The sequence below is a fragment of the Ambystoma mexicanum genome, chromosome 11 (genome assembly GCF_040938575.1).
Source record: "Ambystoma mexicanum isolate Mex_15411 chromosome 11, UKY_AmexF1_1, whole genome shotgun sequence".
NCBI classification, from domain to species: Eukaryota; Metazoa; Chordata; class Amphibia; order Caudata; family Ambystomatidae; genus Ambystoma; species Ambystoma mexicanum.
Window position 1 is genome coordinate 200,081,853 of NC_090934.1, and position 22,737 is coordinate 200,104,589.

A 22,737-nucleotide genomic window follows, 5' to 3' on the forward strand; every position below is an offset into this window, starting at 1 on the left:
CTCATAAACTAACTCCCGTGCTTGGAGGAGCCGGGAAGACGCTGCTCTACGCGTCCTCAGCTCGTCCCGTAATCGCGCGTAGCGCGCGGGGGCGGAGCTGGTCGCGCGAGCGAGGTCTTGCGAGAGCGGGGCTCTCGCGATACCTCTACAGCTGTGTACATGAGATCAGAGTTCCGTGATCAGGGGGACAGGAGGTCAGGATTGATGTGCCTCGCAGGGCTGTGTCCACGTGATCAGAGTTCTGAAATCAAGGGGGGGGCTGAAGGTCAGGATTGAATGATAGGGGTAGAGCTGCACGTGGTCGCCATTCTGAAATAACAGGAGCATTTGGTCAGAATAGAGGTACATTGGCAGAGCTGCGTGTGGTCAAGAGCGGCTGGTCTGTATTGAAGTGCACTGATAGAGCTGTTAAGGCAGCCTGTCAGTCCATGCATTTGAACAGTTCTTTAGGTCTCATGACAATAAGAAAATAACCCGGACCTTCAGGCCCCACCTCGGAAACAGGGCGCCACTGCGCACTGTGGCCTGGGGGCTTGTTACGCACCCACCAACCGGCCCATCCTGCTGTCGTCTACTGTCACCTTCGGGGATAAGCACTGGAATTGAAGGTAAATGTCACATTCCAGTGTCTGTGACTTCATGGTGTAGTGCTTCGTACACACCCCTCACCTGCGCAATGCTCATGGGTCAGGACCTACCCTCCCCCTTCTCAGGGGCGTATAAAAAGGCACGGGAGTGACTGGGGAGTACAATTCAGAAGAGGATTCTCCTGGAAAGAACTGAAGAGAGACTCCTGCAGAAATCCCAAGAGAGGCCCATACAGAGACGGCTCCAATCCATTCTCAGGTGAGTGGCGGCCTCGCTCACTCCTGACCGAGAGGCAGGCGGGGGCTTTGCTGTGCAGTCGGATCTATTGTATAATCCAATGAGGTGTGCTATTTTACTTAAAGCATTAGCTGATATGATGCAGTGTGATTCACGAACTAATGAGCTGTATTATTTGATGGCTGTTTTACTGAACATATTGCATTGTCTATTCGAGTATCTGAGGTGTGTATCACCAGAGGGGAAATATTCTATGATGGGATGTATTACCTGACAAGGTATTGTGGGATGCCATGTACTATCTGATGGGGTGCAAAATCTGAGGGGGTATTATTGAACATGATGCATCATCAGATGGTTTATACTATCTGATAGTGTGTTTCATCCAGATGGACTGCACTATGTGATGTATTGATTGATTTAGCATGGCGTGTGTGCTAAAAGCCAATGTATCTGATGAAAAGTGCTATCTGATAAGATATGTTATCTAATGAGATGTATTATCTATGTATCATGTTTTGGGGTGTAATACCGGATCGGTGCTATTATCGGATGGAGCATATCATCTGATGGGATGTATCACCCGATGGAGTGTATTGCCAGACGTGATTGAATATCTGATATGAGGTATTATTATTATTGATCTGCTGTTGACTGTGTGTGATATAAGGTGCAAAAGATGGCACCTAAATAAAGTACCAATGTATGTATCACATGGTCTGATCCATCACATTATGGCAGGTGTGATATGATTATATGATATGATATGGCATTTATAACACACCTATACACACGTCTTTCAAGGCGTGACGAGGCAAGGGAGGGGCAACAGAGGGAAGACAAAGAAAATGATCTTACTAGGCAGGTGACATTGAGATCTCGCAAATGCAGGGGATGGAGGAAAGGGAAACGTGTGGGGGACAAGAGGGAAGGGGCAGTGCAACACATAGGATCAACAGTAAAATACATAAAATAAATTAAAACAATAGATAAAAGTGTGGTCGTCATGTGGCAAGTGCAGGGGTAAGTTCTGATATCAAGTGTCAAGAGCTGGTAGGGGACTGTAGGGATAAAAAAAAACAGCCCCCAATTGCAGGTGTTGCCCAGGAGGCAGTGCAGGTGTTCAACTGGCGGGATGGGGGACCTGGGCATAGATCCAAGGGTAGCCAGGTGACCAGCGCAGTTTCAGTCAGGAGCACAGCAGGGGAGAGGAGGAGAAAAAGCAGAAGCAAAGAGGAAGGTCTGGAGGTGCTTCCGGAATCAGAGATGGTTCTCCTCAAGTTTCAGGGAGGCTGTTCCAGAGGGAGTCCCCATTCGAAGATAGAAATCTACCACCAACTCATTGCTTGGAGAAGCGACAGACCCTGAGGGAGTTGGAGGCGGATGAGCAAAGAGCTCGAGAAGGAAGATATTTAGGAAGAGAGAGTTGATGGTATTGAGGCCCCAGGCCTCAGAAGGCCTTGTAGACAATGCAGAGGGTGTTGAACTTAATCCTCACAGCTACTGGGAGCCAGTACAGAGATTTCAATCCTGGAGAGATACAATCCCTGGGCTTGAGGCCAAGGCCAAGTCTAGCAGCCCTGTTCTGGATGAGTTGCAGAGGGTGGAGAGTAGAAGCAGGTAGATTTAGAAAGAGGCTGTTGCAGTAGTCCAGCCTAGAGGGAACCAAAGCTCTGGAGACAGTGAGCTTCTGGGGGAAGGAGAGGAAATAGAGAATACCTCTGAGGAGATGCAGCTGGCAGTGTGACTTCTTAGAGACGTCAGAGATGTGAGGAGAGAAGGAGAGAGTGGAGTCGAAGATGACCCTGAGGTTTTAGCCTCACAGGTATGATATGATATGATATTTTATTTGTATCGCGCTCGTACACAGGTGTTTCAGAGCGCAACTAGGCAAGGGAGGGAAACAGTGGAGAAACAACACAACGATGATCTTACTAGGCCCAGTGACATTGAGAACGTGGAAGTGCATGGGAAAGGGAAAAGGGAAAAGGGAAAAAGCGCACGGAAAGGGAAGAGTGGAAAGGCAGAAGCAAAGAGGAAGATCTTGAGGTGCTTCCGGAACCGGAGATGGTTCTCCTCACGTTTTAGAGTAGGAGGGAGGCTGTTCCAGAGGGAGGCCCCAGCCGAAGATAGAGATATACCCCCAGCTCGTTTCTTTGAAAAACGATTGACATGGAGGGAGTTAGAGGTAGAGGAGCGAAGAGCTCGAGAGGGGAGGTATTAGCGGAGGCATAGCTGAAGGTATTTTGGAACCAGGCCCCAGAAAGTCTTGTGGTCAATCCAGAGGGTTTTGAATTTAATCCTTGCTTCTACTGGGAGCCAATGGAGAGATTTCAGAGCTGGAGAGATACAATCCCAGGGCTTGAGGCCAAGGACATGTTTCGCAGTCCTGTGGGACAGGAAGAGGGCCATGAGAGGCCAGCCAGAGAGCGACAGGCAAGAAAGGAGGGAGCAGGTGAGCTGATGAGGAGAATCTCCGTCTTACTGGCATTAAGGCAGCGATCATTGGCGGCACACCACTCCTGGATAGCAGATAGACAGTCACAGATGAGAGAAGGAGAAGAGGTGGCGGAAGGTGACCCTGAAAGTTAGCCGAGTGTCCTCCGCATAGCACTGAAAGTTGGGGCAGAGAGCAGCAATGCGGTGGGCAAGAAGAGTCAGGTATTGGTTGAGCAGCCAGGGAGAGAGGTTAGACCCCTGGGGAATACCACAGGTAGAGATAGAGGATAGGAAGAACCCAAGTTGGACCTGGGAGGGTTGATCAGAGAGGAAAGAGGTCAGCCTAGCCAGGGCTTGATCAGTGATAGCCGAGTTATCACAGAGATGGTTGATGAATTGGAATGTACTTAGTGTTCTGATCCCATCAGTATTCTGAATATTATACGATGGAATGACTTATCAGATGGGATGTATGGGGGACGGGGCTGTGGATGGTGACATCTGATAAGTTGCATTTTCTGATCATTAGGTGTTTCAATGCATTATCTGAAAGCAGGAATAGTTTAGTTCGCTGTATACAATAGGGTATGTTATCTAATCTGATGTATTTTCTATTCATCACATGTTCAGCTGTGTCGTTGATGGAATGTGAGGATGTTTTGTTCCATTCTGTTCTGTTCTATGTGCTACTGATTTTCTGATGGGGTGCATTTTCCATTATGTATTCATTATCTGATGGTGGGGTACCATCTGGTAGGGTCATGGTTTGCCCCATTGTATTATGTGATGGGGTATCATTTAGGATGGTGTATACATTTAGTGGATATTTAATCTGATCTGGTCGGATATGCTGTCAGATATGTTGCAGGATCTACTGAGTCATCTTATCCCTTACCTGTTGAGCTCCGTCGTCTCTGGTGAAGCTGTTTCTAATTTAATAGTTGCTCTGATATTGCATATGACTATGTCAGATGTTGCATATCTGCATGAACTGTCATTATTCATGTACCAGTAAACTGTAAGACTAAAACTTCAACATTGGGAGTAACCTGCAATGGCCCTGCAGTGTCTTGGAAATGACCCTCCTGAGTTCACTGGCGCTGAATCAAGCCATGCACCACACACAGTGTAGCAATTCTAATCAGCACCCAGATACTCTTGCCTTCAGTGGGAAGGAGGTACCCCAAGTACTCCCTTGGTTGCAGATGTGTACTGTCACCTGACTGTTTATTTTTTAGGTTGGGGGTCCAGCCGTATAGTGGTATGTAGGGGTGCTGCCTACAGGTCATCCCACTTTACACCCAGATAGCCCCAGGGCCCAGAACATGGTCCTCCATGCACTGTATGAAGAGATGCTCAGAGGGCCTGGTGATGGAGCTGGACATGCCCATATAAGGAGTTGGTTTGTCCCGTCTTGCTTCCTGGCCTCAGCACACACACCTGTTCATGCCAGGATGACCCAGTTTCTTTGCGTTCAATGTGTCAATGGGAAGCACCAAGGCTTGGCCATCCATTGGCATCATGTTATCCTCCATGTCATCTTATGTGTGATATGCTACACTTCTTTTTCTACACAGCACACTACTCTAACACTTATAAAGTAGCGCGCTTCAGATTTGTGTTACGTTGTATGAGGCAGAACCTATTTTTTCTGAAGGCATAGAGGAATGAAACAACAGGTGTGTTTGCGCCTTATACAAATCGCGGTACTTCCTAAATCACTCCCACTTGATTTCCGAGAAATAGCTTTTGGGTGTATTTTTTTCTTGCGATTCTGAGTCCGTATTTCAAGTACAGTAGATTGCCCGTCAGCCCGCGTGACTACACCTACAAGCAATGCCACACAGCACTAGAACCCTGGCATCTACTTATAAATGGCCACTAAGATGTCTAGAGTCCAGTGCCCACGTGAATCCTTGTAAATGCAGCTAATGAAACTGCTGTACAGGGGACCTGTAAAGGGAGTGCCAGTCCAAATCTATACTGGACAGGGGTCTAAATCACAGAGTGCAGTGGGGTATGACAGCTTCAGCATGCGCACCCCTTGTCCTCTACATATATAATTATCTCAGGATTTCGGTGCATTGGGAACTGAGCCTGTGCAAAGCCAACACCCTAAAATCTAGTACATGAAAGGAAATATTGTCTCTGGATGGCACTTGCTCCCAATGGATTTTGATGTGATAGCTATGTATGCTCAAATGAACATTTGGATGCTGCTGAAATAGCTGTATATGCTTCAATGCTGAAAATGTTTTATTGTCAAGGTGAGTGTTGTGAAAAATAAAATGAGCATTAAGCCGAGTATGCATTATGTACTTAGGGATGCAAGCATACGTCCATTTTATCACAGACACATGTCATCAAATATAAATGATATGTGGTAATTCTTCTGTTCTTGGTTATGCAAAGCAGCAAGGAATCCACATTGGTGCTATTTGTCCCTTTCCCCTTTCCCACGGGGTATGTTGAAAGGTCACAATAAGAGTGTACCAGAATGTATACATTGGAATGATAATAATTTCGCTTTTATATAGCTCTATGAACCCTCAGGTATCTGATTGCTGCCGGTATTGGAACCTGCCTCATCAGATTCTGCACGGATGTCAAAGCGAGCGCTGTACTCGCTGTGCCACTTGACCGGCTATAACTTTATATCATAACATAATGTATATGGTTAGATAAAGTTCTTTGCTCAGTGAGATAAGACACGTAACCTTATAATTAAGACTACAGTATATACTGAAAGCATTTATTAAGCATGCACATGCAAACGTTTCAGAAAGTGACAGGTTACAATGTTGGTACAATTAAAAACTATTATATATTTGTAACAGATGCTTTAGCAAAAAGCACAGCCCGCCCTCCTCCTCGAGAGATCTCTTTTACCCTCTGGTCGCAGAGCTGACAGCAATGCCTGGGGTGGCTCTAGCAGATGTCCAGACAACTCAGCCCTCACCCACATAGAGAGACAGTGGCATAGAGAGAAAGACAGAGATAGAGTGCAGAGAGAGACAGACAGAGCTGCAAAGAGAGGGAATATTAGCACAATAAAATAAATTTCTTTTTTTTATATATATTTGCCTTTGCAACAAAAAAAACAGTCCGTGTCGCTACAAGAAATCCACTCTTATTTCTGGATGTGTAGCTGGCAGCAAAGGCTGAGGAGGGAGAGGGAGAGAGATAAAGAGAGAGAGAGAGAGAAACAAAGAGAGAGAGAGAGAGAGAGAGAACAGAGAGAGAGGAGAGATAGAGAGGAGAGAGAGAGGAGAGAGAACAAACTAGATCGAGGTATGGCATTCCAGGGACAGCAAGTGTGTTATTAAAACATGTTTTGCAGGAATACACTAGCAGTGCAATATATTGAACACCTGCTGTGCAGGTACACTCCCACTCCGCCGTGCATGGCCACATCACGACTCTGGCGGTAACCCTTAAATGTGGCGGTAGCGCTATTACCGCCGCATTTAAGGGTCCGCCATATCATGGCTTTGGCGGATTTCCCCCCAGCTCTGAGTGTGCAGTACTATCGCCAGAGAGTGTGGGAGATGAGCTGTGCTTAGAGTTGTTGGATGCACTCATCCCTCAAGGATCAGCAGGTTAGGTGTGTATAGAATAGTCTCATAAAAGGGACTCCAAGTAACCCATTATCACCATAAAAGACAGAGGTGGGGGCAGGCTTTGCTGATATCTGGAGCTCCCAAGAGTCAGGAGTTTCTAATCTATGGATTCCTACCTTCCCTGTGTCATCATAGCAGCCATTGTTGAGAGCTGGCTGTGCTGATATCTGGAGCTCCCAAGAGTCAGGAGTTTCTAACATGAGTGCACTTTTGTCCCAGCAGTCCCTTCTTTGCTATTTTTATCCGTTTTAACAATTCTCAGAGGCACATCATGAAATCTGGGAAATTCCGCATTTCCGTTATAGTGAAATGTACAGACCATTACCAAATGGGTGTAAATGCCACCCGCCATGCCCATGCATGGCCGACGCCAGTTACATGGATTCATATGGAAACCCCACTATTTTTTAAAGTTGGAAAAAATATGCGGATTCCACAGGAATCCACAGCATCTTCACCTGCATCAAAATTACACGCGGGTGGAGGTGCTGTAGTGTGTGTGAGGCACAGCAAATGGGGAGAGCATATTCATTTGGATCATGCCACCGCTCCGCCTGGCAAATTATTACAAAGAAGCACAGTTCAGGAAAAACATGCCAACATATTTTTATGCATGATGTTTACATGCTGTGGGGTTGGAACACTACCATGCTAAGGAGCCCCCAGACTCCCCACTGTGTCTTAGTCTTGACTCCTGGCGTCATTGGCTGCAAAGAATCTAAGCTTGAAGGTGTCTCTTCTAGGTTCTCCATCAAACAGAAAATTGAAAGATGACTCCCCTGCTGGGACTGGCTGTCGTTCTCTGCATATTGAGCTCAGGTGAGCAGCCGAGCGCTCTGATTGGCTATTGCTTCCATTCCCGCCCACCCCCCCCCCCGTGTCAGATGGTACAGGTGTCATAAACGCTCTCTGTACTGTTGAAGAATTGCTGTGGCTGGGGTAGATGAGCGGAGCGCGCTTCATCCTGCTACTCAGACCATCCTCTTTCTCTTGTGTTTTTCTATTTCAAATATTGATGCTTTGGAGTGAAGGGAGGTGTTGGGAGTGAAGGGAGGCGATGGGAGTGAAGGGAGGCGATGAGAATGAAGGGAGGTAATGGGAGTGAAGGGAAATGATGGGAGTGAAGGGATCTGATGGGAGAGAAGGGTGGTGATGGGAGTGAAGGGAAGTGATGGGAGTGAAAGGAGGTGATGGGAGTGAAGGGAGGTGATGGGAGTGAAGGGAGGCAATGGGAGTGAAGGGAGATGATGGGAGTGAAAGGGAGGTAATGGGAGTGAAGGGAGGTGATGGGGTGAAGGGAGGTGATGGGAGTGAAGGAAGGTCGTGGGAGTGAAAGGAGGAGATGGGAGTGAAGGGGAGTGATGGGTGTGAAGGGAAGTGATGGGAGTGAAGGGAGGTGATGGGATTGAAGGGAGGTAATGGGAGTAAAGTGAGGTGATGGGAGTGAAGGAAGGTGATGGGAGTGAAGGGAGGTAATGGGAGTGAAGGGAGGTGATGGGAGTGAAAGGAGGTGATGGGAGTAAAAGGCTGTGATGGGAGTGAAGGGATGTGATGGGAGTGGAGGGAAGTGATGGGAGTGGAGGGAGGTGATGGGTATCAAGGGAGGTGATGGGAGTGAAAGGAGGTGATGGGAGTGAAGGGAGGTGATGGGAGTGAAGGGCCTGGATCACTGTACTGACTTGCTCTCCCTCTCTTTCTCTCTCAGCGGCGTCTACCCACGCCCCACCGTGTGCGGCAGATGAGGTTTTGAACGCCACCTCGAACACATGCAGCTGCAACCTGACCCTGTACACTTCTCAAGGTAACACGCCCTGCCACCCCACATGCCCACACGGTTTCAGGGCACACAGGCTCTTCTCTGGAAACCTTTGGGTTGCAGAGTATTCTCCTCTGTCACTTCTGGAGGCATGACATGGAAGCAATGTTTTTCCTTGATCTTTGCTCTGTCACTTCTAAACCTATCTTCTTGAAGCAATGCTTCAAATCGATCTTTGTCTTGGTCACGCGTGAGGACACTCCTGGGAGTAATTCTTGACTTTGATCTTTACTACTTCCAGCAGTAGGGCCAAAAAGCAGAACATCCGTTCACAGTCAGTTCTGATAATAATGCCAAGAAGTAATGCTTAGCGCTGTATTATACTCCCGTCACTTCCAGGGGCAACGTCTAGAAGTGTAATGTGACTATGAACTAGACCGGCATCACCTGCAGGAACACGACCTGGAAGCAATGTGAACTGGATCTTTGCTACATCACCTCACCTTGAACCTTGCCTCATTTCCTTCTGGAGCATGACCCGGAGGCACTGTTTGACCTTGCCCATTGCCTATATTTATTCCAGGAGTATGTTCTGGAAGGAAGGTTTGACGTTGATCTTCTCCGTCGTCACACAGGTGAAGGAATATGGAGTGTACTTGTGCATTATAACAGTGGATGTGCTCGTAAACATCCTTTTCTACTAATGCTACAATGTGATTGGACCGCGAACAACTATGTTGGTTTGCCAACAACTGCAGAATGAAATCCCACTGCACACCAGATTTGGCACAAGACAATAAGTGGCAGCAGCAGGTGGAAGACTCGGTAGCGAGTATTCCAAGTATCTACTTCCGGGTTAATGGTATTTCTTACCACGACATCCACATGGGCTCAAACAGTGCATATGATTTCCCGAGTCCAGCCTTGATGTCAAGATGATGGATGGGAGAGTGAACAATAATCCGAGATTCTTTGATGGTTTTTCTTTCTTTCGTTCTCTGCTTTTTTCTGAATTTCCCGGCCTCGGGCTGCTCTCTCATTATTTGTATCGATTTTCTGAATGTCTGCCCTTGTCCCCATACAGCAAAACCTCCAACCCCCCTAGTTGAGTGCCGCTCAGGCCAGATGAAGATTTCTGAGGGAAAATGCCAGCTGGAGAGGAGTGGGTTCAACTCGGACAACCTGCACCTGAGGGACCCCACCTGCAAGGGGATCGACGTGATTGATGTCAATGCCAATGCTACGGTCGTCGTCGCCACCAATACCACCTCCACCCTCTGCGGGAACACCCTGACGGTGAGGGTTGGCACTGGATCCCTAATCCACACACAGCAGGTTCTCTGCAAGGGAGCTTGGGTGGGTGGTGATTGCTAGGCAGACCCACATGGATGCCCAGGCTTGCACTGAAGGCTCCCCTGCACCCCTACCTCTTCTCTGAGACATCGCAGCGCAGAGATAAGGTGCATTATGTACTTTAGGTGTGAGTGCAGCAGTGGTGCATTGCTAGGCAGACCCACATGGATGCCCAGGCTTGCACTGAAGGCTCCACTGCACTTCTACCTCTTCTCTGAGACATCGCAGCACAGAGATAAGGTGCATTATGTACTTTAGGTGTGAGTGCAGCAGTGGTGCATTGCTAGGCAGACCCACATGGATGGCCAGGCTTGCACTGAAGGCTCCACTGCACTTCTACCTCTTCTCTGAGACATCGCAGCACAGAGATAAGGTGCATTATGTACTTTAGGTGTGAGTGCAGCAGTGGTGCATTGCTAGGCAGACCCACATGGATGCCCAGGCTTGCACTGAAGGCGCAACTGCACTTCTACCTCTTCTCTGAGACATCGCAGCACAGAGATAAGGTGCATTATGTACTTTAGGTGTGAGTGCAGCAGTGGTGCATTGCTAGGCAGACCCACATGGATGGCCAGGCTTGCACTGAAGGCTCCACTGCACCCCTACCTCTTCTCTGAGACATCGCAGCGCAGAGATAAGGTGCATTATGTACTTTAGGTGTGAGTGCAGCAGTGGTGCATTGCTAGGCAGACCCACATGGATGCCCAGGCTTGCACTGAAGACTCCACTGCACTTCTTCCTCTCCTCTGAGACATCACAGCGCAGAGATAAGGTGCATTATGTACTTTAGGTGTGAGTGCAGCAGTGGTGCATTGCTAGGCAGACCCACATGGATGCCCAGGCTTGCACTGAAGGCTCCACTGCACTTCTACCTCTTCTCTGAGACATCGCAGCACAGAGATAAGGTGCATTATGTACTTTAGGTGTGAGTGCAGCAGTGGTGCATTGCTAGGCAGACCCACATGGATGCCTAGGCTTGCACTGAAGGCTCCCCTGCACCCCTACCTCTTCTCTGAGACATCGCAGCGCAGAGATAAGGTGCATTATGTACTTTAGGTGTGAGTGCAGCAGTGGTGCATTGCTAGGCAGACCCACATGGATGGCCAGGCTTGCACTGAAGGCTCCACTGCACTTCTACCTCTTCTCTGAGACATCGCAGCACAGAGATAAGGTGCATTCTGTACTTTAGGTGTGAGTGCAGCAGTGGTGCATTGCTAGGCAGACCCACATGGATGCCCAGGCTTGCACTGAAGGCGCAACTGCACTTCTACCTCTTCTCTGAGACATCCCAGGTCAGGGATAAGGTGCTTTCAGTACGCATTGTTGTTGTATTGTTCTTTATTTATTTTTAAAGTGCTTGTTGTTTAAATCGTTCTGGGAGTTTTAAATATTGATAAGATTAAACTAAACATAATATGTTCAGGACATGAGCCCCTGCATTCGATAGCCCCTCCTCCCTTCGCCAGCCTTCCATGATAAGTGACCATTGCTTTACTGTGTGCTTGATCTTGCTTCCATCCCAGGGACAGCACTCTTCACCATGACGACCATTGAGCATCCTCTGTACCCAGTCCCCTCTTGGATCTGCCTGTCCCCTCCGTGGCTGAAGGCATCCAAGCCCCGCCTCCGTGGCACCCATTGGACGAAGCGTTGAAGACTGACACTGTGCACTTTGTCTGGGACGCTCCATACTCACTCTGGCTCTCTCTTGCTCCCTTGCAGGTGAATGGCACTCATGCGACCTACAGCAATCAGCTCCTCATACCAGCGAGGGTTTCTCAAAGTGGACTCGTATCAAAGCAAAACTTCACCTACAACATTTCCTGCTCCTACCCTCTCAATATGTCAGTCACCCTACTAACGACACTGACACCAATCCTAGGGTGAGTAGCTCTCGGGGCAGACACTCAGTGAGTGGTTCTCCGAGTTCATTAATGGGGATCACCTTTGTCTCTACAATTACGCTGGGTTCAGCTGCAGGACCTGCCTCGATGGTAGACCTGGGCTCAGTCATAGCTCCAGGCACAGTGGTATCCCTGAGCTTGGTGGTATCCTTTGACTCAGCGTTTACCCTGGGTTCAGCAGCAGGACCTGTCTTGGTGGTGGACCTGGGTTTAGTGATAGCCCCGGTCATAGTGGTATCCCTGAGCTCGGGGGTATGCTTTGGCTCAGTGATTGCTATGGACTAGGGGTTGCTTTCATCTCCTCAAGAGAAGGCCTAAGGGTAAAGGGTTTTAGAAGGTGATATACTTATAAAAAATGTGATTCTTCATGAATGCATTTTGTAGTGGACAATGCAGGCATCAACTCAGCCTCATCTGCTTGGCCCCTAAAGGGTCAGAAATAGGGTTTACCGTGCTGTCTGCCAGTTAGTACCTCATGACACATCTGTAAATGTGGTTGTCTGTGCTGTATCCCACCTGACACCCCCACCAACCTATCAATCCATCACTCAGAAGCACCACACCAGTAGGATGGCACTGAAAACTGTGACAATTATGAGAAGTGGAGATATCTCAATCAGCCAACAGGGCTGCAAAGACACTCATGGGGGAGTATTGACATGCTGGGACTGTTCTAGGGTGACATGAATTGGGTGGAGGGTGACATAAGGGGTGACAGTGTGATATAATGAGAGCAAGTAGAAAGAGAGCACAGGGAGCTCAACCTGGCTGCACTGTGAAACGATGGTAATGTGTGTGAGCACACAGATCCCTTCTTGCTGCGCTACAAATATAATCTGGCTATGCCCTGTACCACAGTCACAGCTGCTTGCAATTGTGCATCTAACTGCACGTGTTCCATGATGTCAAAATTCACAAATTTATAGAGATTTTCACAAAAGATAGTCTTTTTTTTATGTCCAAATAGTGTTTTATTTGTGCTGTGAGTTTTGTAAAGTAAAAGGCAACACTTGTTTCGACCAAGAAGTCTTCCTCAAGGCTGCTTTGGTTATTTTGTCCAGATTCTCAGTTCTTACTTGTTTTCCACTTTCGTAATTGTGTTGGGGCAAAAGTTTGCCTATATGCCCAATCTGACACTTAACGCCAGTTGTGGCATTCCCATTATGGGGTGCGTTTGGGCAGGTGAGCACACCCCTACAGTACAGTGGCTCCTCCTTTCATCGACTATCTAAACCTCTGCCACTTTCTTCTTTGTGAAGTGGAGAGACTGGGAATGCTGGCGGCAACTTTCTGGCCTGTGGTATTAAAGCACTGTCCAGTCACCTAATACGGTGCAACAGACTTGCAGGTGACAGGGAATCAGGCCCCAGGAGGGCTGCAGGGGGTGCTTGGGTGGCTGTGGTCATCTGGCCTGTGGTATTAAAGCACTGTCAAGTCACCTAATACGGTGCAACAGACTTGCAGGCCACAGGGAATCAAGCACCAGGCGGGATGCAGGGGGTGCTTGGGCGGCTGGGATCAGGAATAACTTGTCTGGGTTGTGGTTGGTGGGTTAGGTTAGCCTACCTACCCAAAACCTCATTCCCTCTGAACTATCTACTGTCTCATTCTCATTCTTCCTTCCACTTTAATTATCTTTGCTGCCCCTAACTTTCCACCCTTTTTTTCAAGAGTCCATGCAAGAAACTTTAATGGCAATATAATGTAATGTAAAAACAATTTATATAGAGCAAGGACCATGGGCAAAAAGGCATCTGGCAAGTGCAAAACAGAACCTTTGAGTAGAAGTGGTCGAGACTTAGTGAAGAAGAGCGGTTCCCTCTGGGATAATTCATAGGGAACCTCTGGGTGTGTCACAATGGCTTGTCCTCTATAAATTGTCCTTCTCAACACTGGGGGAAAATCAAAGTAAGCAAAAGTTTAAATTCACCTCCAAAACGTTATCGACCTATCGAGTGACCCCTTTACAATAATAAAAATAAGTGAACAGGCGGATGTAGCAGAGGAGCGCGAGGGCTGAGAAGGCTGTACCTCCTAAAATAGGCTGAAGCACACCACCACTAAGCCATTATCCCCCAAAAAAGCCCCTCCCCTTCTAAGAGCGTGCCCAGCAGCCCAGGCAATCTGAAAAGGCACATGCGGCAGGTGATGGATACCATCCTGGTTAGCTCTAGATGGAGGAAGGGATCCGATAAGGAGATCCAGAGTACACAGATTCCAGTGGACTGGAGTGGGTTGAAATAAAGGTCATTCTATGTCAAGACCGGAGGGGAGCTTTATGCTCCATCTTCACATGTGTTCCTGTCTCCAGGAGGTTCAACAAAACAAACCACATCTTATTTTTTTACATTTCTTGAAAACTGACAATTCCCTTAGTTCCAGTCTTTCTGTAGTCCATCATGCCTGTGCATGTGATCATAGTCCTTCCTGTTCCTGTCATCTCCCTCTTCTTCTTTCCTGCTCTGCAAGCAGGTAAGTAAACTTTTCCTTAGCACCTAACTCAGTACCTATTAAATGTGTTTATGGTTGTCATAGAGCGCACGCAGAGCATATTTAAAGCCGTAAAGTGCGCGCGCCTTATTGCCGTGACACACATATTATCAGTGATAGTATAACTTTCTGAGGAGTTTTAGAGATACAGACTTTGGCGGCCCGTGCCAAACTCACAGCATGCTTGGGGTTCCGCCAAACTCTGCATAGAGCTAGGAAACTCCAGCCCCTCCATAGGAAAGGCAAAGCGACTGCCCCCACCCTCAGGGGGTCAGGCCAGCACCTCCCGAAACAATCCGAAAGTGCATCAATAGCACGAATCAGGGCAAGGGAGCAGTAGCCCCCAACCTCAGAAAGGAGGAGCTTCCCTCCACGGAAATCAAGACGGAATTCCACAGAACGTAATATTCCAACCGGCAGAACCGAATAACACACGGTGTTAAGCGCAAGTGATTACATAGCAAAGCTGCACACGCCGTAGCACTCTATTTAATATCCCTTAGGTGGGGAGAGCTTGCATAAATAAACACGAGCATTCACTACCAGCAGGCAGACAGCTACCCAGATTAGCAGCAAGACTTGTGCTGCAGGATACAGAAAGCTCAGAGCAAGTGCTGAAGCTTGCACAGCAGGAAAAAACTGGTGCAGCCAAGCTGAGAACACAGTGAGAGAGTGGACGTGCCACAACACCTGAAGACAGGTACACAAGGCACAGACCCAGACCATACTAACATGACAGAATTCGAATGGAGTGGAGGAACAGGCTGAGGACCTGGCCTATAGTTTTCAAGAAGTGCTCGGCAACTCACTGGTAAAGGCAGTGGCACAAGGGGTGAGACCCCTGCAAGAGAGACTGGCAACCATTGAGACTTTCTTAAGCCAGAAGAGCAAGGACACCAACGATAATGCAAGCACGTCCACAAGGGCCACGACAGAGGGCCCTCAGGAGTATAATTAGATCCAGAAGAGAGAGATCTCTTCTGACCCACTGGCGCAACCAGATGGGGCAGTTGATGAGGCCACAGAGGCTACCGACACCTTCATGAAACTAAGGGATGAATTAAAGTGCAAATCGCGAGTACCGAGCCTCACTACCCTCTACCCAGTGGATGAAAATATGGGAAATGAGGGGCAGGATTCAGAGGAAGAACCCACAGAGACCCCACAATCCTCAAAAGAAGAGGAAGACAGAGCCGATGAGGACGAGATACAACCACCTCCCAAGAAACAGCTAAGGAAGGAGAATAACATAGAGGAAAATTATGAGATGTCAGACATGTTTTAGCAGAGAATATCCGAAACCTGAAATCGTTAGACTGGCTGCCCTCAGCACGAGGCACCAAATACATGATACAGAGGCTGCACAAGGCCCTCAAAAGGGAAGTGAGGCAGCGCATGAGGCCGAATGCCCGAGGCCAGAGCTGCCGGGGAAGGTGGAAGAGGCACCAGAACTAGACCCGAAGATGCTGGCCTTCGTGTCAAAGACCACCAGAGACCCCTGGAAGGGGATAGATACATTGTGGAGGAGCTGCCAGGAAAAGGTACTCGATATTGCAGGGCGCTTGGCCAACATTTTGGACCTGACAGAGAGGTCCCGAGACACCGGCAAAGAGGTGGACCCAGACATACTAACTAACTGGGCACAAAGGGCAATTTGCCACCTAGGCAACACAAACTGCACCATATCTTCAGAATGCAGGAGCGGCCTCCTCCTAGAGATTGACCCCCAGCTAGGAGACCTAGCCTCCTACAGAGTGGGGGAGGTAGTGCAGGGACTCCTGTTCGGGGAGATGTTCGGAAAGGATATGGGGAGATTTGTAGGCTCTTACTCCTCCCTAGAGAAGCCTCAAGCACCTATAAAAACTATAAAAAAGATATTCCTGGGCAGAGTTTTCTCTGGCACTGGTCGACATCGAGGCCGAGCGACCAGTCAATATCAAGCCACAAGAAGGCCTCAAAATAACAGGGCTCACTACTGGGACAACAAGCAGCAAGATTGTTTCTTCCCCATGAGAGGGCGTGTCCCAAGAGGAAGATGAGAAGGAGATCAGGGAAGAGGAAAAAGCTTCCCCACAGGTGAGACATACATAGTACCCGCCAGTTGTGGGGGGAACACAACGCTTCTGGGAGAACTGGCGCGCACTTTCCAGCGACACCTGAGTTTTGCAATCAAAGGGTTGCAACTAGAATGTATATGGGTACCCACGCAGGCCCAACCTCCCGACCAATGCACATGGCGCAGGTAGAGAAAGAGACTTTATATACGGAACTGCAAAGCTTAGCACAGAAGAGAGCCATAGAGCCGTGCACCACACCCCCAAGATTCATAAGCAACATGTTCGTGGTGCACAGGAAAGACAAAGTAAGACCCGTAAAAAACCTACAAGAGCTCAACGGCTGGGTGACAAACCACCATTTCAAGATGGAAGGGATTCACCAGCTCTGGGATATCCACAGACAGGTCGACTGGCTCAAGAGGATCGACCTAAAGGACGCTTACCTCACAATACCAGTCCAAAGGAGATACCAACCCTTCCTAGCGTTCGACTGGGACAGACAATTTTGGCAATTCACGACAATGCCATTTGAGCTAGCCTCAGTGCCATGGGACTTCACGAAGTGCATGAAGATGAAAGCGGCAGCAATAAGAGAGAAAGGGATCAGGGTGATTATTTACCTGGACGATATCCTTTTGCTAGTGAACAGCAGAGAGACGCTCCAGTATCAGACAGGCTGTGTGAAGGAGCCTTTAGCATCACTAGGTTTCCTAGTGAATTCAGAGAAGATCCCGACGAGGCTAATAGACTTCCTCGGGTTCAGCATAGACACCAAGATGGCTACCTTAGAAATACTGGCGAGGAAAGTAAGAGATTTAAAAAGAGAGATAAGAAGCTGCATAGACAAGAGCATAGTGTTCCTGAGGACAATAGCGCGAGTAGTAGGTCTACTAGCTGCATCAATTCAATCGATATTTCCAGGGCCCCTACATTATCAGGCCCTGCAATGACTAAAGATAAAGCACCTACAGCAGGGGCTAAAGTACCACCAAACAGAACCCCTCAATGTAGAATCCAGGACAGAACTGGAAAATACGGATGCCTGGAATGGGAAGGTCATATTCATAGACTGACCCAATCTGATGATAGAGTCAGACGCCAGCAGAGCAGGATGGGGAGCCCCCTGCGTGGAACTAGAAACAGGGAGAAAATGGAGCGCAGAAGAACTCAAGATGCACAAAAACTGTCTGGAACTGCTAGCCGTGTCATTCGCAATCAAAGCTTTCACGAAAGGCAAAGTGAATTCCTGTATTCTGCTGAAGATGGACAATATATCAGCGGTCAGATACATCAATCACTTACGAGGCATGAAATCCAGATTGCTGGTGGAGCTAGCCAAGGATTTTTGGCACTTCTGCCTCGAATCAGGGACCTTGGTTGTAGCAGAATATTTTCCGGGCTGGCTCAATATAGTAGCGGGCTAGAACTCCAGACACTTCTCAGACTCCAGCGACTGGATGATAGACAAGAGTATTTTTCAACAGATCGAGAGCTATGGGGACCAGTCCACATAGACCAATTTGTATACACGTTGAAGGCTCAGAAGAGCAGGTTAGATCCAGCTGGAGGTTAGATCTGACAACGGCAGGAGTAGACGCTTTCCTTCAAGAGAGGATGGGAGCCACGCACTATATTTTCCCACCATTCATAATGACGAACAGAGTGCTAGCGAAAGTCCACCGAGAGGAAACAAAGATGATAGTAGTGGCTCCAATATGGAAGTCGCAAGTATGGTTCCCGATGATGATGAAACTGGTGACCGATTACCCAAGAGTACTTCTGCCAGGAGACAACCTACTCACGGACACAGCTGGGTCATATCATCCTCTAAGACTTTAGAGGGACTCTCCTGCTGATGGCGTGCACGATAGCAGAAGACGCTGTGACCTCCTGGGTATTTCGGCACAAGCTGCTCTCCTCATCACAGAATAATGGGCACCGTCCACGAGATGGAGCTATGATGCAGCTTGGAGCAGATGGTCTCGATGGTGCAAAGGGAGAAATCTTCATCCCATTTCGGCCCCTGTAGTGGAGATCTTGAATATTTCTGGCAGAGCTGCTGCAAGGCAGGAAGGCGTACAGGATGATAGGAGTGTACAGGTCCGCCATATCAGCAGGACATCTGCCCGTCGAAGGCATGCCCGTAGAAGAGAACGCATCGGCCGTTCGTCTCCTTAGAGGAGTACGATTCTGGAGACCACCAGAACAAAGATACAACGTCCTATGTGATGTGAAGATAGTTCTGAAACTACTCGCCGGCTGGCCAGTAAACAGATACCTGTCGTTGAAACAGCCATCAGGGAAACTAGCAATGCTTTTATCCCTAGTCTCCTGTAGGAGAGTACTGGGCGTCAGAGTGCTGGACGTGAACAAAAAGGCATATGGACCAAAAGGAGTTACCTGTACATTAGTCAGGAGAACAAAGACCGGTTCCACACCAATAGTTTACCCTTACCTGCTAAATAACCCCAAATGGTGTGTAGAAGCCTGCATAATGGAATACGAGTATATAAAGACCATTGGCGACAACGCAATTGTTTATAGCGTGGAGGAAGCCTCACAAAGCAGTCGCTATGGCCACCATAGCAAGATGGGTGCGCAAGGTGATGCAATTATTAGGAGCAGACATGTCTAGATTTGGAGAGCATTCCGTGAGGTGCGCGTTGGCTGCAAAGGCACTAGCGCAAGGCGCGAAGTTCCAAAGATGTTCTGCAAGCGACCGACTGGTCCAGCGATACTACGTTTAGAACATTCTATTTCACACCTGTGCAATCAGTAGCAGCGACAGTAATGACGAGCTTTGTACAAGCATACGGCTCTCCTCCGGTCTTGACAATGAAAGAAGATTACCCCTGCTAATAGCACAAGGAGTCTTAATTCTATTAAGGACAAGGAGGCGAGCATTAACTTCCTGCCCTAGATACACAGGAGAGTTAATGTCAATGTCTATGATTATGTTTATGGTGGATTTTCTCTTGAAATAGGGTTGTGTATCCACGTCCCTAACATGCTCTTTATGTTTTCGGTAGGAGATGACCAGAAGAACAACTGAGTCAGGCTAGCGAGAGCATAGGCTGATCAAGCGGCGAAGCACGTCAGGCTTATGCGGAGACCAAGCAGAGTAGTGCAGATGAGAGAGGAGGCTCTGTATGTGGACAAGGTCAGAGTTTTTGGTTCCTTGTTGGAGTGCAGTTAAGAGCATTAAAGAAGAGGGAGATTACAGGAACAGGAAGGACTATGATCACATGCACAGGCATGCTGGACTACAGAAAGACTGGAACTAAGGGAATTGTAGTTTTTCAAGAAATGTAAAAAAAAGAAAATGTGTTTTTCCCATCTGGGAAGTTATAACGTTTTGATTTTGTTGAAACTGCTGGAGACAGCAATAAATGTGAAGCATAATGCTCGCCTCCTTGTCTTTAATAGAATCAAGACTCACTGTGCTATTAGCAGGGGTAATCTTCATTGTGCGACGATAATGATAATGTGTTATTTGTATAGCGCGTAACATATGCAATATCAGCCAGCACCACTGACGCCTGTTGCTTCAGCACATGAGACATGACAGCTAATTCTTCTATTTCTATTCCAGCGTCAACAATATCCAGCTCCCAGGAGGGGTCGGCACAGTATTTGTTATGATGCTCGGCTACACAGATCCTGCCTTCGCTGTCCCTTACACCGGAAATACCCTGACCTTGAACGTCGAGGACCCCCTCTACGTCAGCGTCATCATACCGGACCTTGACGCTGCGTCATTCTCTTTGGCAGTCACGCGCCTGTACGCCACCGGCATCAACGATCCCAATGCGACACCGCAATATGACATCATCACCAATGGGTAAGTCCTAGAACAGCTCCCTACATATTCCAAAGGAGAGAGTCCTGCTGTCCGTATGTCCAAGTGCCATTACCACCATGTGCGGACAACCCACACTTGAGACATTAGAAAACTGACCAAAGTACAGCCATTATTGCAGATTGTTTCAAATGTCTGTTTAATAAAGTTTTAAAGACAGGACAGTGCAAGTGTAACAACACTCATCAATGCACAGCATTTGGTTAAGCAGTCTGTACAATCTGGTATTACACTATGGCTTCCCAAGAGGTATTATGGCTATTATGTTTATAATCACTAGTATTGCCATTATTAGCGTCAGTGTTATTAGTAATATTAATAATGAGGGACATTAAGAGGCCAACTTCAAGGGAGGGCAGCCTTTGGGTTATCCAGAAATCGTCCTCTTGCACATTTCACACTGCATTATCAGTGTCCCTGCAGTGAGCGCAGTGCTAGCCATCCTCTCTGATGCTGGCGTCTGCTTATAGCCTCCATTGTTAATATTCCTGCAGTGATCGCTGCCGTGTGTGTCAGGGTTTCCTCCTTGAGGGGCCTTGGAGCCACTACTGCACCGGGAAAGGGGGCTTCTTCTCTGAGGACCCTTGTTGTGGTTCCATCAGTGTGAGCGGAGATCTCATCAGTTTGGGCTCCCTTACTCATGGCTCCTGTGTGAGGGATTGTTTCTTCTGGCGGGGACCCTGCAGTGGCAGTTGACATGCAAGTCGAAGTCTGGGCTCCTGCAGTGACTGCTGCAGTGTGAGTGTGAGTTTTTTCTGATAGGACTCTTGCATTGAGCATTGACCGCTGCAGTGTAATTGGTCATCTCCTCTATCAGAAGTCTTGAATTGACCTGCTAAAGTTTGAGCGATTCTTCACTCAAAGCTGCAGTGTGAGTCAGTGTTTCTTCCAGTACGACCCTTGCACTGACAGATGCAGTGTGAGTGGCTGTTTCTTCCAGTAGCTCTCCTGCAGTGACCGCTGCAGTGTGAGTGGCTGTTTCTTCCAGTAGGTCTCCTGCATTGACAGCTGCAGTGTGAGTTGTGGTCTGGTCTTCTGTGGTGACATCTGCAGTGTGAGTCAGTGTTTCTTCCAGTAGGTCTCCTGCAGTGACCATTGCAGTATGAGTGGGGGTTTCCACTGTTAGGACCTGTGTAGTGACTGCTGCAGTGTGAGTGGGTGTTTCTTCCAGTGGATGCAGTGACAGCTAAAGTGTGAGTGGGGGGTTTCCTCTGTTAGGACTCGTGCAGTGACCTCTGCATTGTGAATGGGTGTTTCTTCTGGTGGGGCCCCCAGAGTGGCAGTTTAAGTGTGAGTGGAGGTCTGGGCTCCTGCAGTGACTGTTGTAGTGTGAGTGGGTGTTTCTTCCAGTAGGTCTCCTTCAGTGACAGCTGAAGTGTGAGTTGGGGGGTTTCCTCTGTTAGGACTCGTGCAGTGACAGCTGCAGTGTGAGTGATCATCTCCTCTATCAGAAGTCTTGAATTGATCTGCTACAGTGTGAGCGATTCTTTACTCAAAGCTGCAGTGTGAGTGGCTGTTTCTTCCAGTGCTTCTCCTGCAGTGACAGCTGGCGTGTGAGTGGGTGTTTCTTCCAGTAGGTCACCATCAGTGACAGCTGAAGTGTGAGTTGTGGTCTGGTCTTCTGTGGTGGCATCTGCAGTGTGAGTCGGTGTTTGTTCCAGTAGGTCTCCTGCAGTGACCATTGCAGTATGAGTGGGGGTTTCCACTGTTAGGACCTGTGTAGTGACTCCTGCAGTGTGAGTGGGTGTTTCTTTCAGTGGGTGTCCTGCAGTGACAGCTAAAGTGTGAGTCGGGGGTTTCCTCTGTTAGGACTCGTGCAGTGACCTCTGCATTGTGAATGGGTGTTTCTTCTGGTGGGGCCCCCAGAGTGGCAGTTTAAGTGTGAGTGGAGGTCTGGGCTCCTGCAGTGACTGTTGTAGTGTGAGTGGGTGTTTCTTCCAGTAGGTCTCCTGCACTGACAGCTGCAGTGCGAGTTGTGGTCTGGTCTACTGTGGTGACAGCTGCAGTGTGAGTGAGGGTCTGGCCTACTGTCAGGGCCGCTGCAGTATGACACGGGGTGTCCTCCATCAGGAATCCTGCAGTGTGAATGGCAGTGACAGGTGAAGTGAGGGCGCCGCTCGCCATCCTCTTGAAGCTGATGTGGTGTCAGCGTCCTGAGTGAAAGGGATGGCATTGCTGCTTCACATGGGATGAGCAGTGCCTAGCTACGGGCACCGCATATTTATAGATGGGCACTCATTGACGTTCAGAGTCTAGGGATGGGCCCTACATTTCTGGTGGGTGGGCACCAGGCCCAGTGCTACGCAAGGGATGGGCACAGCACTGCATGTCTGGAGAGTGAGCAACATGGGTAGTTCTGGGCCTAGGGATGGGCACTGCACGTCTGGAGGATGGGAACCAGAAGCATCTCCGTGCCCAGGGATGGGCACTGCAC

The 22,737-nt window shown here is 48.5% G+C and overlaps 1 protein-coding gene across 2 annotated transcripts in view; it reads left to right on the forward strand.

Moving 5' to 3' along the window:
- Positions 1–711: 711 nt before the first annotated feature.
- Positions 712–22,737, forward strand: part of LOC138503237 (uromodulin-like) — a 31,475-nt gene continuing 9,449 nt past the window's right edge. Inside the window, exons 1-6 of one of the 2 annotated variants that reach the window (XM_069622824.1) lie at positions 712–846; positions 7,628–7,703; positions 8,590–8,685; positions 9,725–9,936; positions 11,716–11,876; positions 20,037–20,285. In XM_069622824.1, the coding sequence (XP_069478925.1) occupies positions 7,655–7,703; positions 8,590–8,685; positions 9,725–9,936; positions 11,716–11,876; positions 20,037–20,285 (767 nt within the window). In that variant the 5' untranslated portion in view covers positions 712–846; positions 7,628–7,654. Of the gene's footprint in view, positions 847–1,347; positions 1,453–7,627; positions 7,704–8,589; positions 8,686–9,724; positions 9,937–11,715; positions 11,877–20,036; positions 20,286–22,737 lie in introns of those variants that run through there. The other variant, XM_069622825.1, reaches the window with a different exon arrangement.